The sequence below is a fragment of the Dromaius novaehollandiae genome, chromosome 24 (assembly GCF_036370855.1).
Source record: "Dromaius novaehollandiae isolate bDroNov1 chromosome 24, bDroNov1.hap1, whole genome shotgun sequence".
Lineage (NCBI taxonomy): Eukaryota > Metazoa > Chordata > Aves > Casuariiformes > Dromaiidae > Dromaius > Dromaius novaehollandiae.
This window is the reverse complement of record NC_088121.1, coordinates 269,387-285,553: the sequence shown is the minus strand read 5'-3', so window position 1 is coordinate 285,553 and position 16,167 is coordinate 269,387. Positions and strand designations below refer to the sequence as shown.

General features: G+C 42.0%; 1 protein-coding gene and 1 long non-coding RNA gene across 17 annotated transcripts in view; one reads left to right on the top strand and one right to left on the bottom strand.

The window, feature by feature from the left end:
• Window positions 1-16,167, top strand: part of SLC45A1 (solute carrier family 45 member 1) — a 90,670-nt gene that overhangs the window by 13,916 nt on the left and 60,587 nt on the right. For 11 of the 16 annotated variants that reach the window (XM_064525312.1, XM_064525311.1, XM_064525310.1 and 8 more), the window contains one exon: window positions 11,223-11,368. In XM_064525312.1, the coding sequence (XP_064381382.1) occupies window positions 11,310-11,368 (59 nt within the window). In that variant the 5' untranslated portion in view covers window positions 11,223-11,309. Of the gene's footprint in view, window positions 1-6,070; window positions 6,226-6,697; window positions 6,816-10,970; window positions 10,991-11,222; window positions 11,369-13,518; window positions 13,808-16,167 lie in introns of those variants that run through there. The other 5 variants (XM_064525309.1, XM_064525306.1, XM_064525304.1 and 2 more) reach the window with 4 other exon arrangements.
• LOC112989044 (uncharacterized) lies at window positions 1,298-3,838 on the bottom strand. The gene is made up of 2 exons (XR_003260712.2): window positions 3,667-3,838; window positions 1,298-2,658 (listed from the first exon to the last, which is right to left on the bottom strand). It is a non-coding gene; the product is annotated as an uncharacterized LOC112989044 (long non-coding RNA).

Genomic DNA, 16,167 nt, shown 5'->3' with positions numbered 1-16,167 from the left:
ACTCAGACATGGGCTCGACAAGGCTTTACGTAGCCCCAGCCTGTCTGGTTCACCGTATCCTTCCTGGAGAGGCCTGACATTTTGTTGGCTGCTTTTGGCTGCTGCCCCACGTTGAGCTGTTGATTTTGGAGGGCTGTCACACATGACTTTGAGATCCCTTTTCTGAATTGTGACTCCCAGTTCTGTGTTCAGCATTCTGTAGGCTTGGCTTACATTGATTTTTCCCAAGATGCACTAGCTTATATTATCTGCACTGAAGCTCCTCTGCTTCGTAAAGCAGGTAAAGGCCATAGGAGTTATTTTCCTTGAAATGCAAGGGAAATTACTTTGAAATGTATCCACAGTTCCTGTCAAGTTGGTGTGCTTAGCTAGCTTTGCTCTTACAGAAATCTGCCTGAGAAATGGAAACATCCATTGCTTGTTTGTGATGACCGTGTTATTGGTTGGAGAAAAAGGCTGATTGATTTACTTTTTCATTCTCCGTCTTTAAGCATATTCAGTGCAAGGAGAGATTGCTGAGGAATAAAAGAGTATGCTTGTGTTAGGGGGAGCATGCAGTGAATTTATTTGGAAGTATTTTTCCCTAAGTAGTAGTAAAGGACCCTGTTCTACCTGCTGGGGTCAGGGAGCACCAGCACTATTTGAGTGGTAAGCAGGAGCACAGCTAACAGACTTACTTCGGCGGTTAGCATGGTAGTTGTTTGTTGGTTTGGGGCTTTTGGGTTGTTTTTTTCTGCAATTTTCCTGGTGGTTGTTAGAGGGTATTCTTTATTAGGCTTAGAGATTCTTACATCAGTCTATATAGTGAGTCAGGTACAGGTTAGTTTAAAAACAAACAGAAATGGCATACGTGGCGAGCCTAACCTGTGCTCCTTCACTTGGTCAGATATTCCTCAAAGGTTAGTGGTTTGTCTAACTTGGGACTTAAGCATTCCACCGCGGGGTTCAGCTGATGGCAGAGGAGTGAGTGACTCTAGGCGGCCTGTGTTCTTCCAGGGTGAACAATAAAGGTGCTCCTCAGAGGGCACAGGGCGAGCTCCTGGTCGGTCCAGAAAGCCCTTATGTCTTGGTGTCAAAGGGAGGAGAAGGGACCAGAGCAGGTAGCTGACTGTGAACTTGTTGTTCGTGATGTCATTAGAGCTGACTGCTGCATCCACAACAGATGATGGGCAGAAGGTGAAGGATATGCCTGAGAAGCATCACTTTGCCCCATTTCTTAGGCATTTTCCTTTCGTGCCTGCTAGTGGACCCTATCAGAAGCAGTACACAGGGCCAGAATTGACCAAAGCATTATGGATTATGTAAAAACTATGTATAATGTAAAACAAAATTTACAGTAAAGCATTAGAACACATTGCCAGGTGAGGATAAAATGAGTCTTGAGTAGGCAACCCCACTGTAGCATATTCCAGGATCCCTAGGGATACTGCCTCCCCTCCCCTTTTCCTTGTTGAAGAACTGTTGTGCTATACCTGGCACTTTTCCTAGGGCTCTTCAATACATGCTTTAAAATTGCTGTGGACAGTAGGAGAAATCAGACCCAGCCCTAGAGAAGAAATGTTCTTCTAAGCATTACCTCTTCCTCTCTGAGGAGCATGAATAGGCAAACCCCCCATCTGTCAGCCTAATTGGTCTGCAATTCATTTCAGTGCATGGTGGTTGGGCCAGACAAATTAGCAGGGATTTATATCCTGCCTCAAAGCTCCAGGATGTCTGTGATTCTCCAGGGCATGGGATGTTCAGATGCCAGTTTGCTTTTTTAGAAATGGAGGTGCCTAAGAGTTTTCTATGACATTCAAATTATGTTAAGCATATTTAACCACTGGAATTTACAGTTTCTCGTAAACTACTTAAACTGAGCCATCGCCATCCATGCTTGAGAGAAGCTGGAGCAGGTTGCATGTAAATTAGGTTCTGGTAGCTGGTGTTTATTTTGTAACAAAGATATCACCAGTGTTATGTGGCAAGCAAGTGAATAGGAAGAAATGTCATGAGAGTCATTATTTCTTGGTGTCAAAGTGAAAGGACTGGCTTAATAATTCAGCCTGATAGCTGACTAACCCTGGGTCATGTGATGTAAGACTTGACTGCTGAAGTCAGATTTAAGCTAGCTGGGATATCCCAGTTGGTACAGTTGGTAATCCTTTTTGCTGTAAAGTTGGTTTGTTTGGTTTTTTTTTTCCCCTTGGGTGGTGGGGAGGGAGCAGCCTGTCAGCATTTTCCGTATGCTAGTATGGCATTCCTTTAGAGGTGACTTGCACAGCTGGACTGCATCTCTTGTCTGCCTGAAGTTCTATAAAAATTAGCACGTGCCATGGGAGTCATGATAGTATTGCCTCATAGGAGAAGTTGTGGCTTCATCTACATTGCTTTGTCAAATAGTCTCCAGGGTAGGATCTGAAAACAAATTGGTTGGTGCTTCACAGTGTCTGCTTATGAGAGTTTTGTGATGCTAGCTCATGGGTGACCCTGCGGTATACTGTGGAAGAGAGGACGGCAGAGACTCCGGTGCTGCTTTTGGATGCACTTTTCTGCAGAGCGGGAAAAGTCTTGAGCCTCCTTCATCTCGTGCTGATGAATTCAAGCTGAAAAGGTGACATGGGATCTTTCTTCATAGGGGTCCTGCAGGCCTCCTTAGATTGGGGGGTTTTAGGAAGTCTAATGATGAGAGAATAAGAGGGAGAAATCTCAGGAGGATTTCTGAACAAAAAGAGTAGCAAGCTGTTTTAAACATAGGAGATGGCATGGTGAAGGTGAAAAGTAAAGGGTGTGTGAAAGGAACAAGGAGACTAGTAGGAGAGAACAGGGGTCTGACAGATGAATGTGCTGCTGTGAAAGTTCAGAAAGAAAAGGAGGAAACAGCAAGAAAAATTTCTGTGGTTGAAAAGATCATTTTGTCATTTGCAGCTGGTTATGAGGAGAAATGTTTTCACAGTGAGGCGGTCGAGCATTGGAACAGGTTGCTCAGAGAGGCTGTGCAGTCTCCATCCTTGGAGGTTTTCAAGACCAGGCTGGATCAAGTCCCAAGCAACCTGGTCTGGCCTCAAGGCTGATGATCCTGCCTGGAATAGGAGGTTGGATAAGAGACCTCCTGAGGTACTGCACAACTTGAATTGTCCTATGATCCTATTCATGTTAAAAACAGGAAAACAGAAAGCACTAAGAATATGTCCTTGTCCAGCTTGCTTGAATTTCACTTTTCCAGATGACTCTGCCCAGAATGCATGTGTGTTGTTTGCTTTGACAATACTTAAAACAAACACAGCAGTTACTTTTTGAAAGTCCTCTTCTAAAAGGATAGACTGAGGAATTACATGCATTATTAGTGTCAGGTTTTTTTCTGATGAGTAAAGCAGTCTTATGATTTCAGAAGAAATCATCTTTCTCAATAAGGAGCTACTGTATTTAAAGATGGTGAGATTCACAACTGCCAGACTTAGTTGCTGATAATATGTCCCGATAATTTATTTAAAGACTTGGTTTACCTTTTTTTAGACTGCTAGCTATTGTCATGGCTAGGGAGATGTTTATGAACATATTAAGTTACCAAGAAGTTGCAGACTTTTCTGTTTAAAAGTAAGTCTGTGCAAAGAACAAAGTTATCCATGGGGGGAATCCTGAGTCTCATTTGGACAAAGAAGTGAGAGAGAAAAGGGCATTGCTTACCTGACTGTTTCTTGAGTTGAGTCAGGAGGGGGGGAACACAGCAAGCACTTGGCCAAAGGTAAGGGTGCTGCTGAGCCCCTCCCCAAAGAGCTGGAGGCACTTGGCACAGCAGCCTCTGGTCCTGGGGACAGTGGGGAGACTGAATGCTTGCAAAGTGCAGCCTAGCTTCTGATTCAGAGTTTGGCAGGTGTGTTCCACTGGGAGGGGGGAGGGGAAAGCTGTATATGACTTCTTCTTTGTTGCTAAGATGTCAAAATATCAGAGATACATTCTGGCAGCACGGGAGGGAAAAGGTTAAGCAGAGGTACTGCATATAGTGTCACAGTTACAGCCTCACCTGGGCCTCTGGCCAACTAAGCCAGTATTTCAGGTCGGGTAGGATTCAGAAGAGGCTAGCCCTCCTCTTAAATATGTTAGATCCGGCTGCTGTCTTTGAAGAAACTAGACTGGGAAACAGGAATGAGAGAAAAGCTGAGGGCTAAGTGTCACTTTTACTGCTAGTTTTCTGTGGAAACAGTGAAAATGCAATTGTGTTTTAGCTGCATATAACTGAACAAGGAAGATCATGCCAAGGCTGCTATGGTTCTGGAATAGTGCCCAAGTCCCAGGCACGAACAAGCTTTTGAGGACCCTCACTGGCTCCTGAGAGGTGCCAGCTGTATCGGCAGGGAAAGCCTGCAAGTGCTGTGTTGGTAATAATGCTGAGCTCCCTGCCCACAGTCCTTCCCAAAGGGATGACTCTAGCCCCAGAAAGGCTACCTGTGACTAGTAATTTTTACTTTTATTTGGCTAGGCTCTTTCAATGCTGTATTTAAAACACCAGTCACCATTATATCTAGGCAGCAGAGTTCCCAGAAAAATTTCTTTCAGGACAGGTCCTTGTGGATGGGAGGGGGACACAAGCCAGCTTACTGAGCCGTGTTCTAACCCACTTATATCTTATCTGCAATTCAGAGAGGCTGTTCTCTAGAACCCACGTTACAGAATTCTTGAAGTGTTAGCACTTCCACATATGATCTTGTCTCCCCGTCACCTGCTGATTGCTCTTTCCAGAGGATTAGTTTTCCCCGCTTGTAAAACTTAACAGCTCGGCCATGTGCAAAGATTATGAAGACATGGGAGCTGGACCTGTAAGAAGCTGTGCCCTGAGTCTACTGGCAGTGATCGTTCCATAGCAGAGGGAGGTATTTGAAGCCAAGAGGATCACTTAGACACTGAGTGCAGTGGCTGTTGTTTGCCTCCTTAGCTCAGAGTGATAGGAACTTTGGATAGGAAGGAAACTTGATAGCCAAGCTAGCTCTTTCTCTGTGAGGAAAGCTGTTATCTGTAGGACTTTTTTTGCATCTTTCTGTAAGGAAGCTGATGTTGCCAGCTCCTTTAAGCAAGGCACAGAATTAGATGAATCCTTTTTTTTCTCGTCCAGAATATCTGTTCCTTTATTACTAATGGCAATGAAGACACTACCTCCTTCTGTACTTAGGCAGTGGCTGACATTTTTCATCACGGTGCTGATGGGAAGTTAGTGCAGTTATTTGTATTGGGCTCAACACACGACTTCTGGAGTTGTTGTAAGTTGCAGGCAGCTGAAGTTTTCTTTGCAGCTTCGCTTTGCCGTGACAAATGTGTCAAGTTCAGAAATGTCGTCCTCACCTCACAACTTCTCTTATAGTTAGTCTTTCTTAGAATTGGTAAGGCAATTTCTATAGCTCCAACCTCTGCTTGCTTAACCCAGACGATTCTTCGGTAACTGTACTAGGTGATACCAAAAAATGTATGGTGTTTGCCATGTATAAACTTTTAATTAGGAGAAAAAGAAAAGAATCCTTTGTGGCTGATTTCTCTGCTTGGAATGCTGAGAGGGAAAACTGGAATGCTTACCTAGCTCCCAGTGGTTCTGGGGACAAATCAGTTCTGCTTCTTATTGACCAAAGAAACTAAGGTAATGAAAAAGTTCTGCAAGGAATGGTCAGTGAGGGTAACTCATCATGTGTTGCTTTGTCAAAATTTGGAAGGGCAAGGTGTACTATCTGTGTCTGCCTGCTCCAACCCCTTCTAAAATGCACTCATGTCTATCAGGGGCGATCAACCCAAAGGCCTGAGGTCAAACTGTGCTTACTTTTATGAAACTGAAACACTGTCAGGCTAATTAACTGCATCCTTAAGGATTAAAAAAAAAAAAAAAAAAAAAAAAAAGCTGAAGTCCACACAGCTACTAGAGAGGAAGAGAAATCGATTTTTGCAAATACAAAGCAAAAATGGGAGATGATCAGCCTCCAGAGATGGAGGGCCTAGAGTTCTCAGAGGCTCCCTTCTCTGTCTGGAGTGGGAAGTGATGCATATAGCCCTGTGCGTACTGATCAGAGGGGAATTCATTGCTCGTCTGTTTTCTGTTCTCCCTTGTTAGTCTGCTTCCACATCCCTGTAGCAAATACTGAATATCAGCACTGTGCTGGAACTGCAGCTTCACTCATGTGTGACTCACAAGATATTGCAATGCACCTGTGTAACAGTTGGCCGAACGTCACTGCTTCTCTGCAAAGAGCTACAAAGCACATGAAGGTAGTGAGGGTCATTTAAAATTTATTTAGCAAATGAAGTTGCTTGCTAGCAAATAAGAAACTGCTTCCTCTGAGGGACTGAGTTTTAATTTTAGTTTGTATTTGTTCCTTGTTCATTTAAACTGTAGTTCCCAGAGGGAGAGAGGGACATTCCCTCTGCAGTGGGTCCGGGTACATTACTGTATCAAAAGAGTGTAATGGGAGATTCCTTTGGAATGCCAGCACCTAAAATGGATTTGGGAAGAAACGAGCGCATTCATTTTGCAAAGAATCAGGTGTTTGAATCGCAGATCACATAGCCAAGGCTGCTGCGTGTCTTGATGATACACTACATGCTCTTTTCTGTTCTGCTTTTTTCATAACAGTTTCACCAGGTTATTTGTCTCAGTCACCAGATATAGTAGATCTCACTGAACACTCATAAGAATTTTAACTATAAAATGGCAATTAATTCAGTAACACTTCCTCTCTAGACAAAACACAAAAACACAGGATTACTCTGCCAGCCTTCCTGGTGCTGTATTTCCCTGCATGGATCGCTAAGACAACAAAAAGATTGAAACTCTAGTGAGTCCACAACATTCGCAGCAGGTAAGTTTATGCAAGATAACTCCATGCAAGAAACTGTTGCGTTGGCAGAAATTATGCACCATTCTAGCTGGAATATTTTGTCTACTGCTTGACCAATACCTGGTGCATACACAAAGCATGCCTGGCTCAAGCAGTACCCTGTACATTGTGCCTGTTTTGGAGAAATTAACTATCTTGTGCTCGACTCCTTCCCCCCCCCCCCCCCCAACCAATTCTGACTTCCCTTATTCAAAACAAAATGAAACCCAAACCAAACCCCCCTCTCCTCAGTGAGACGTTCATTTAAACCTTGTCTGAGTCCATTTTAGACTGCAATTAAATATAGTAGGAGATCCTTCCCTATATGGTTCTTAAAGTTATGAATTTCATTTACTTTTAACTGTAGCATACATCCTGCATTTCTAGAGACCCAGCTTTCCTAGAGACTCTGGCAGATGTCTCTAGGCTGTGTTTCGTTCTTCTTTTAAGTGAGTGAGAAGCTTTAAAAGGGTTCAGTTGGCAATTCCTGCAGGGTAAAGACCTGTAGGAGACAAATTGGTGGATGTGTGCCTTTGACACAATATCCAGATGTTATGGGTAGGTCTGGCTTTAATTTGCAGTGCCTCCTGCTTGAAGGAGAGGCTTTCAGAAGCATCTTCCAAGATAGCAGGTTTTTGAGGTCTGTTTTTTAACAGAAACACTGACAAAGCCAAGCAATGCTACGTGATTGGAAATGTGGTATTTATAATTCAGGAGATTTAATGGGAGATTGGGAATGAATTTTGAGGCGAAATACTTACTGGCTGTGTATGAGCAGGCTGGATAAGTTAAACACTTGAATTGTCTTCGGATGAGAGTTGGCTGGTTAGAGAGACAGTGCAGAATTGCATCCGGTTTAATGGATAGATGCATGTGAACAAGAAGAAACACAGATCATGGAGCTCCCATTGATTGGGATTACACACTTGGATGAGTCATTGACTAGTAGGGGTGTAGCCAGGATCACAGACAGGCTGATAATATGCACCCGGTTTGGGAAATATTGGCTTGTAGTGGAAGAATATAAAAAGGATGGTTACGCAGAGCTGTAAGAGGTGCCAAGTCTCTTTTGCTCATGAGTCACGGAGGCAGTGGCAACTTGTACTTACTGCTCCCTGACTAATACAGGGGTTATTCCCAAGTGTTCAAAGAATATCGGAGGTTACTAGTTCAGATTTTTTACACATGACGTCATTTGGTTGCAATGACTGACTCTTTGGGTCAGTTTATTTAGCAAGTAAATAAGTGAGGGAACTATAACAAGGTATACCTGCATTGGCTCAGCTGACAGTAGTCTGCTCTCCATTCTAGTTGTTCCTTGATAAGATTTATTTCCTTTCCCAGAGGCAGACAGAGCACAGCAAGCAGTACCTGCAGGCAGGCAATGAGTCTTTAAGAGAGAACAAGCTTGGGGGGGGGGGGGGGGGCTGGTAATTATAGAAGGAAGATTTAAAAGTCTGTAACCTTTCAGAATCAAATTATGTTGTTATTTACTGTTTTGTCTTTGAGCAGTTCATTCAAGCCTAATTCACCAGGTCTTTGTTGGGTCTATGCAAATACAGAACAAAAGAGGTCTCTACTCAGAAAGTTCATAATCTGTTAATAAAGATGAATGGTCCTGGAAGTAAAGGCAATAGGACCTTCCAACAGGCCTACTTCCTACAGAGACTTCTGTCACTGCTGCTATTACAACATTGTACCTGACCTTGCTAATCATTTAAGCCATCCCTACTTAAGCTGGCTGGCAACATCCCATTGTTTGACTGGTTCTGCATTAATTGCAGTCCACTTTGCCTTCTGAGGTAGAAGTCACTACACTTGTGACTGATTTCTTTCTTATGAATTAAGCTAAATGCAGTGAGCTCATACCATCGAGCCCTCAGTTTTGTCTGCAGTATTGATGCTGTTAGTGTTTAAATAGTTTGGAGTTCTTAGAGGCAAGGCACCCTATGGTTCCCATAAGTAATTAATACTGTATATCATGTAAAGAACTTGGCACCAGAAGCCTTTCCTAAAACAGAAGGGAATTTATTTTGTGGAGGAAGAGATACATTACCTCCTGAAATCTCATTTTGTATGACTGTATGTGCAGGAAGCATTATCTGTGAAGCAGCATGCTGTAGGCTGAACAAAGAGGAAAAAGGACAGCCTGGAAGAGTCTTTAGGTACAACATAGGCATTCTGAGGGGCATTTGTCCCTAAATATCGAAGTTTTTCTGACTGCACTATAGACATAGCATCACCCAGCAAAAACAAGTAGTTAAAGGTGGTTCTAATGTCTTATTTTTCACTAGCTGCTTAGTCTTTCATGAGCATGTCTGTCACAAAATCAAGAACAGAACATTGCCCGTAGTAGTAATGAGCACTTGCATCACCGGGAAAACAATTACCTGATTACATATTTGCAAAGAGATAGGATTCTCATATGGAAAGGCATGCCTGAGAAACAGCAAGAGAATGACACTAAGTATTTAGTGTTTCTCATTCAAATCTTTTCACTTATAAAAATATTCACTTTTCTGCATATTCTAGTTACCTATCATACAAGTTCCCAGTACAATGACACTGAATATTTACAGACTTTCAGTAAGACTTTGAAATAAGCGGTTTTGTAATGCAGAGTGCTTTTTACCACGGGCAGAACTCTGTACGTAGAATATAGGCCCCAGGGTGTATAAGCTAGTCCTGCATCCCCACGTGGGTGGCAGCAAGTTCTAGACACAGTTAAAACAAAACAAAAGCAAACAAACAAAAAACTTGTTAAAGAGATTCTTTTTTTGTTGTTGTTGCCTGTACAGCAACTGCCCTGCAGTAGGCTGCCTTAGCTCATGTGTCATTGATACGTTGCTCTGGGCATGCATCCTGATGTCACTTTTGGTGTCTTCTTGTCATATAGTTACAGATACCCCTCAATGTCCTACAGCAGGAAGCCGCATCTATAAGGATTTGCAAATACAGTAACCATGGATCAGTCACCTGGTCTAATAATGGTGGCAGCATTAGGCCTTTGTGGAAAGAGATGGTATAGACAGGTTTGATGATATGGGCTAAGTCTAGAGGTCTCTTGTACGAGTGAAAATCATACCTTAGCAGTTATTATGCCAGATCAGACTGTAATAAATGATGCATGTTTGGATAATTCTGTCCTAAAGGCTGCATGGCAGGATGAAGGTGGATGTGATATACTTGAATGCATTTCTGCTACTGTCTTCTTAGTCAGATGCCTCTGCATCTGTAACTGGACTGACTGTATCTGCTTAGCTTGTATTGCCTGCACAAAAGCAGGGCATGAGGGCATTTAGGTCGCATTTTTACTTCTCAGTTACAAACGTGTGTTTCATGATGCGAGATGTGCTGTACTTTACAGGAGGGAAGACGTTCTCCTTTTTGCTTCATTCATTACACCTTGTGGTTTGTGTTACTGTTGTGTGCTATCACTTAGATTCAGGCAAGGTAAACTTCATTCAGAAGGAATCCGATTTTAGAACTGTTTATGCGTAGATTAGAGGAACTGATTTATTCTGAACTGATACTGTTAAGACACTGTTAAGGAACTGGAAGACCAGGGGCATTTTAGAAGACTGATTTCCTCTTATTGCTCTAATACCCATCATGCCTTTTGTTGTGCACACACAACCTGGGGAAGTCTAATTCACTGAATTAGTTGATTTGCTGTTCCTCAGCTTGAAAGATGCTTTAGAAAGCTACATTCTCTGCACAATTTTGTTGTCAGACACAGGATTTTCTCCCTGATGTGGAAAGAAATGCTGTTAGAACTGGAGCTGAAGGCACTGTTGATTCATTTACGTTATATGCCTCTTGCACTCTGGACTCACTCAGCACAAGCAAAATTCTCCTGTTGCTGTCTGCCCCACCCTATCCAGGCCTTCTAGAAAATATCCTCCTGTAAAAAGTCTTTGCCTTCTCATTTCCATAGCAAACCCAAAGAGTTGATAGGTTGTTGCTGAAGGGTTTGAACGCAGTAGTGTTTTTATATATTACAGGAAAACTTTCCCAGCAGTAAGACTTGTAGCAAAATGACTTTTTTTTTAAAGAAAGGAATATTCAAGGCCCAACAGACAATATTGAACATTAGGAAGCTGGCAGAAACAAGCACGTGAATCCTGCTTGTGTGGCAATGACTATTATGAAAGACGGTGAGAAACTATTAAGATTCCATATCTTCCTAGAGAGAAGATCTGTGTACTCTTATTGCCAGTGAGCTGTGAGAACATATCTTGAAGTCGTCATTAAAACCTCTCCCAAATGAATGGAAGTTTTCTGAGTCTGACATGGGTTTTTCCTTTGTGAGATGTGTGAATACACATGCAGTAACCTTTATGGTTGAGAATAATAAGTCTTTGCTTTCTGATTTTTTTCTTGTCCAAGGCTGTCAGGAATCGTGGGGAACACAGAGAAAGTGCTGATTACTCAGGATGTGGAGATTTCAGTGAGATTACGCAAGCACAAAACACCATGAGAAGAACAACAGTGCAGACACGTCAAGATCCTGCTTCCCCAGTCATCCAGGTCAGGTACGCAAAACAGAGTATGGTCTGTTTATCTTCTAGCTTGCATATCGCTTTTCTGCCTATGGAAATGAAGCAGAGATGGAAAATGACTTGGTAGCACATGCCCAGCTCTTTCTTCAAGATAGGGTCAAATCGTGGCTGGAGCAAGCACCCAGTGAGACTTAGCTTGACTGTTGCAGGTTTTGCTCCACATGTTTAAAGTAAGGCCCTTTAGGGGCCTGTTTGTAGACAGGGCAGGAAGAAAAAACATCCACACTTGTGAAATAGTTTTTCTGAATGTTTTGTCTTTTGTATCAGTTTTTGCTTTTATTGCCCAGATGTTTGGGTGGGGAGAGAGAATTCACTGTTAACTTTCATTATGATCAGGGTGCTGCATAGCTGTGGTAATCAGGGGTGGGGCAATTTGTGAACTAGTCAATTATTTGCAATGTTTAACCTGAGAATGCTTGAATCCGCTGCTTACTCGGTAAAGGGACGTGTGACTTTTTCCTCTGTCAGTTAAGTGATAACAAGGCTAATGGAGAGGAGTATTGGTAATATTCTTTCAGCAGAGGGTGGGACCAGTAGATCAAGTGACTGTTAAGCATCCACCCTGCCTGAAGAGTGGGAGGAAAAATTAAGAGATTGGCTCTGGTTAGGCTCATCCTCTGAGCTTACTACCTTACTCGGCTAATTGGAGGCACACTTTCAGCGGCTTAGCTAGAAACAAGCAAGAAAGTATAACCTAAACTTGAAGCATTTTCTTAGCAATTTTGTGTTACGCTTTTGTCACTAGTTCAGGAAATGCCTGAGGGTAGATGAGCCGCCTTCTGGACTTTCCCTTTTGCATTTGCAGTGTTCAATTTAAAATACAGTGGTAAATGGTGTTTAAAAACCTTTTAAAGAGACAAGATTATCAGGAAATGAATTTGAATTGTATGTGGATAATTGAGAATCAGCCTCTGCCTCTCCATGTTTCTGCTGCCTCAGTGAAGCTGCAGTCTTGTTTTTCAGATTGGTGGGTTTCATTTTAAGCAGTGAACAGATAGCCGTTATTACTGGGGAGAGGGAGAGCGTAAAAATTTTAATCCAAGGCTGTATTTAGATACACAGGAGCTGTAATCCATAAACTAGATTATACAGGTACTGCCCCCCCCCCCCCCCCCACACACACACACTCTTCTGCCAGCGTCATGCAAGAGCATTAATGTGGCATGACTGTGAACTGGGTTGGAGAGCTGGTCTGTCTGCTGGACCAGTGTGCATGGAAGAGCAGTGGTGTGGTAGAATTTGCTTTTGTTGTGGACTGCCAGCATATTCTTACAGTTGTTTTTTCGTTTAGATTTCTTCAGATTTTCTGAGGTTATTCTTCACACTTCTGTGTGGGAGCAGAGTTCATGGGGTGGGAGGTGTAGAATGAAGCATCATGTGTGTCCAAGTAAATGTGAGGACAGTGCGAATTAATAGACTCTGTCTAGTCTTGGCTGTAAGTACTGCGGATTCATCTTGGAGTGAATGCCAAGCCGGTCTTGGTCTCTAGCACCGCACAGTGGTGTGCAGGACTCAGTGTGTCTGAACTATTTTTAGCACTCTTTTCTGCTCATTCATTGTGAACCTAATGCTTTGGGCTATTGGATACATCCAAACCACAAATTCTAAGAGGCAGCTCTTCTAGAATCTGTTTCATGTCTGTGGAGCTGATTGACAAGATGGTTGGTATTTTTTATGTCATAATTTGTACTTCGTCACATAGCTTGCTTTCACCTCAGTTTGCCTTCAGCAGCAAACATGCCTATGGGGGTGTGAAGTTACATTTCAGAATCATTATTAATCTCTCAAATGTAGCTATAATTGTAGCAGCTATTTTTTAAAACAGACATTCTCTGGTGGTTCATGCCAAGAAGTGTAACCAAACTTGGCTAACAGATATTATCAAACAGTAGGTTTTATCAGGTGCGTCACAGTTTGCTGCCCTCGCACTGTGGTTACTAAAGATGAGTAAAGATATTCTAATGAATGCCATACGTGAATTAGAGCAGCAGGATGAGATCCCACAAACATCGGAATTTAGGGCACTACATTCTTGTTCTGTGATTCATAACCCTCTTTTTACGATCTGAAAATTCATTTATGAATCATTCATAAATAGTTTTACTCTGATTTGGTCAAAACAGGACCACATTGGCCCCCTGATGGTTTCTGACACATGGATCAAGCCTCTGCTTCCTACGAATAAGAAATAATTCCTGTATGGAAACTACTAGAGAGTCTGCTTTATAGTCATGCCCATGTCCATCTGGCCTCTTCTGGGAATGCATGAATAATTAAATGAATTGCTCAGCACACGCCATATCCATGACTGGGGAACGGCCTTTCATTCCAGATTCCTTCTACATATTATCATGAACCATCTACTTTACAGAACAGGCATTAAGACTGAAGAGGAATCAAGTTCTTGGAAAGGTGCAATTTACTTTTAGGTTGCTTAGAATGTGCACTGTGGAAAATGACTGTAGCATATGTCTGTAAGTCGTATACAGTTTGGATGATGTTCAATCTGTGGCAGTACTTAGCATCCAGAAGGCAGTTTAACACTGAATATTCCTTTACTAGTACTCAGATAAGTTCCTGATTGGGGGGGGAAGCTGATATGGTGCCTGGAAGAACTTTACAGATGAATGTAATGTTTTAACCTATTTTGCTAAATTCTTCCCTTGCTGTTACCAAATGCTCGATACTTTGCATCTTTGTAACGAAAAATTTTGAGTGTTTATGCCTAAATGTAACAATGTGTGTTTTTACTTACTGTCATAACATCAGCGATCTCTTACTTGAATTCAGTTACATGGCAGTAGGCTGTTGGAAACTTGTATCTGATGCTTAACTAAATGTGGCCACTGAAGCAGAGTATGCATTGGTCCTCTACACCCCCAGCCTTGCCTCACCTCTCTCCTCCATACAGTGTCTCTGTAACTATAATAAACTATTTCTGTGACTGTGTCACAAAGCAGTCATAGAAATAGTTTTGATGTCGTAGAAATCCTACTGATAGAAAGACTGTAAGGTCCATTTAGATAGAGTCAGGAATACAAGTCACTTCCTAGGTCTTTGACTCCTCCATAGACGAGCAGTTGTATGATTTCTAAATAGCTGCTTATGAATCACCTGAAGGACAGGAAAGGAATATGTGTGACACTCGTTTTCATGCCAACACCTTTCTTCAGTCTGTGATGGGATATTAGTGAATCATAATGAAAGAAGAGTACTTGCACAAACATTTGCAGAAGCTCTGGGCTCTGAGGAAGGACATATTAAAAGTAGCATAAAACATGGAAAGGTGACTGTGGAAGGGCATTTGACAGGCAAGTTGCTTGAATACAGGGCCCTGGTGTCAGTGGAATCTATAGCAGCCTAGAGAGGACTTCAGATAGAGAATTGCAGTGTTATGGAATGGACCTTGAAGAGCAGCGTAAAATGAGATGTGGAAAGTGGAACAAACTGCAGAAATTACCTGAGGATTTGTAACTGTCTCATGTGTCAAACTCCAAATTTTCCATGGAGTTTGTTGGAACAAAAGTTTTCGAATCATTCCACAGAGATCCGACCCCTGCTTGAGGATCACGTGTATTGTCTACTTGTGTTATTTTAAGCTGCTAAATTACTTTGATGAAAGCTAAAATGAATTAAATAATTCCCTAAAAAACTTTTGTGAAGGCATCGAGGTGAGTGCTACCTGATATACGTCAAAATGAGTGAGTAGTTGTCTGTGTAGATGTTCAGGCTTCTTTTACCAAACGCAAAGAAACTTTGCAAGGAGAAAATACACAATGTAAGAGTACAAAGCAGTTATTTATTGGCTAACGAATGCAATGTTAGTTAGGACTAATGAACTACTAGACTAAGCAGTACTTTACACCTCATCTCTCATGAGGTATCAAGTGAGTCCTTGCTGACCAGGCTGCTGTCAAACAGGAGGGGAATGGTTGGCATCTGCTCCTTGAAACAGGCTGATGGTTGATGCTGATGCCTTCCTTTTTTTTTTTTTTTTTTTTTTTTTTTTTAAATCCTTTTTATGTTAGTATATCTTCTCTTGAATCATTGACCTGCTATTCTTGCCTCAGTGATTTCACATCTGACCATGATTTTACATTTTCTTACCTTGCGTGGCTTTAGCTTGTACTCTTTTTCACATCTTAACAGCAATCTTCTCAGCTCAACAAAGCCAAGGTTGCACTCTCATGCTGTGTTAAATCAGGCTTTGGATCACATTTGAACTGCTATGCTGATAGTTATAGAAGGACGGAAGGAGAAATGTCCACACTAAACGCTTTGTTTTAATGTGGTCTGCACCACAAAATGAACATGAGATCTCTGTGCTTTATAGGCTCTTCACAAAATGTAGTTGATGCTTGATCTGTTCTGTTGCTGATAAATGTTCTCAAATTTCCCTTCTGAGGAGATCCAAAAGATGAGGAGCCAGTGTCCTAATGAGGCACAGCCCATTTATGTCACTTAGGCTTTTCTCGATGACTTTTACTTGCTTGTTTGTGTGAGAGCAGAAGTCATTCCCATTTACAGGGTGCCATTGAACTGTAATGATTCAGCCCTGAAAAGTTATTTATGCTAGAATATGTACAGCCAGCTGAATAAAACTGAGTACGCAAAAGTATGTAAAGCAGAAGGCTTGGCCTTCTGATTTTTAGCTAAGAGGTTGAGTTGCATGTAAAGAGATTGAGTTGCATCTAACACTTCTGTATTTTAGCTAAGAGGTTGAGTTGCATCTAACACTTAAGTTACCTGGCAAATTTCCTATGTCCCAAGTA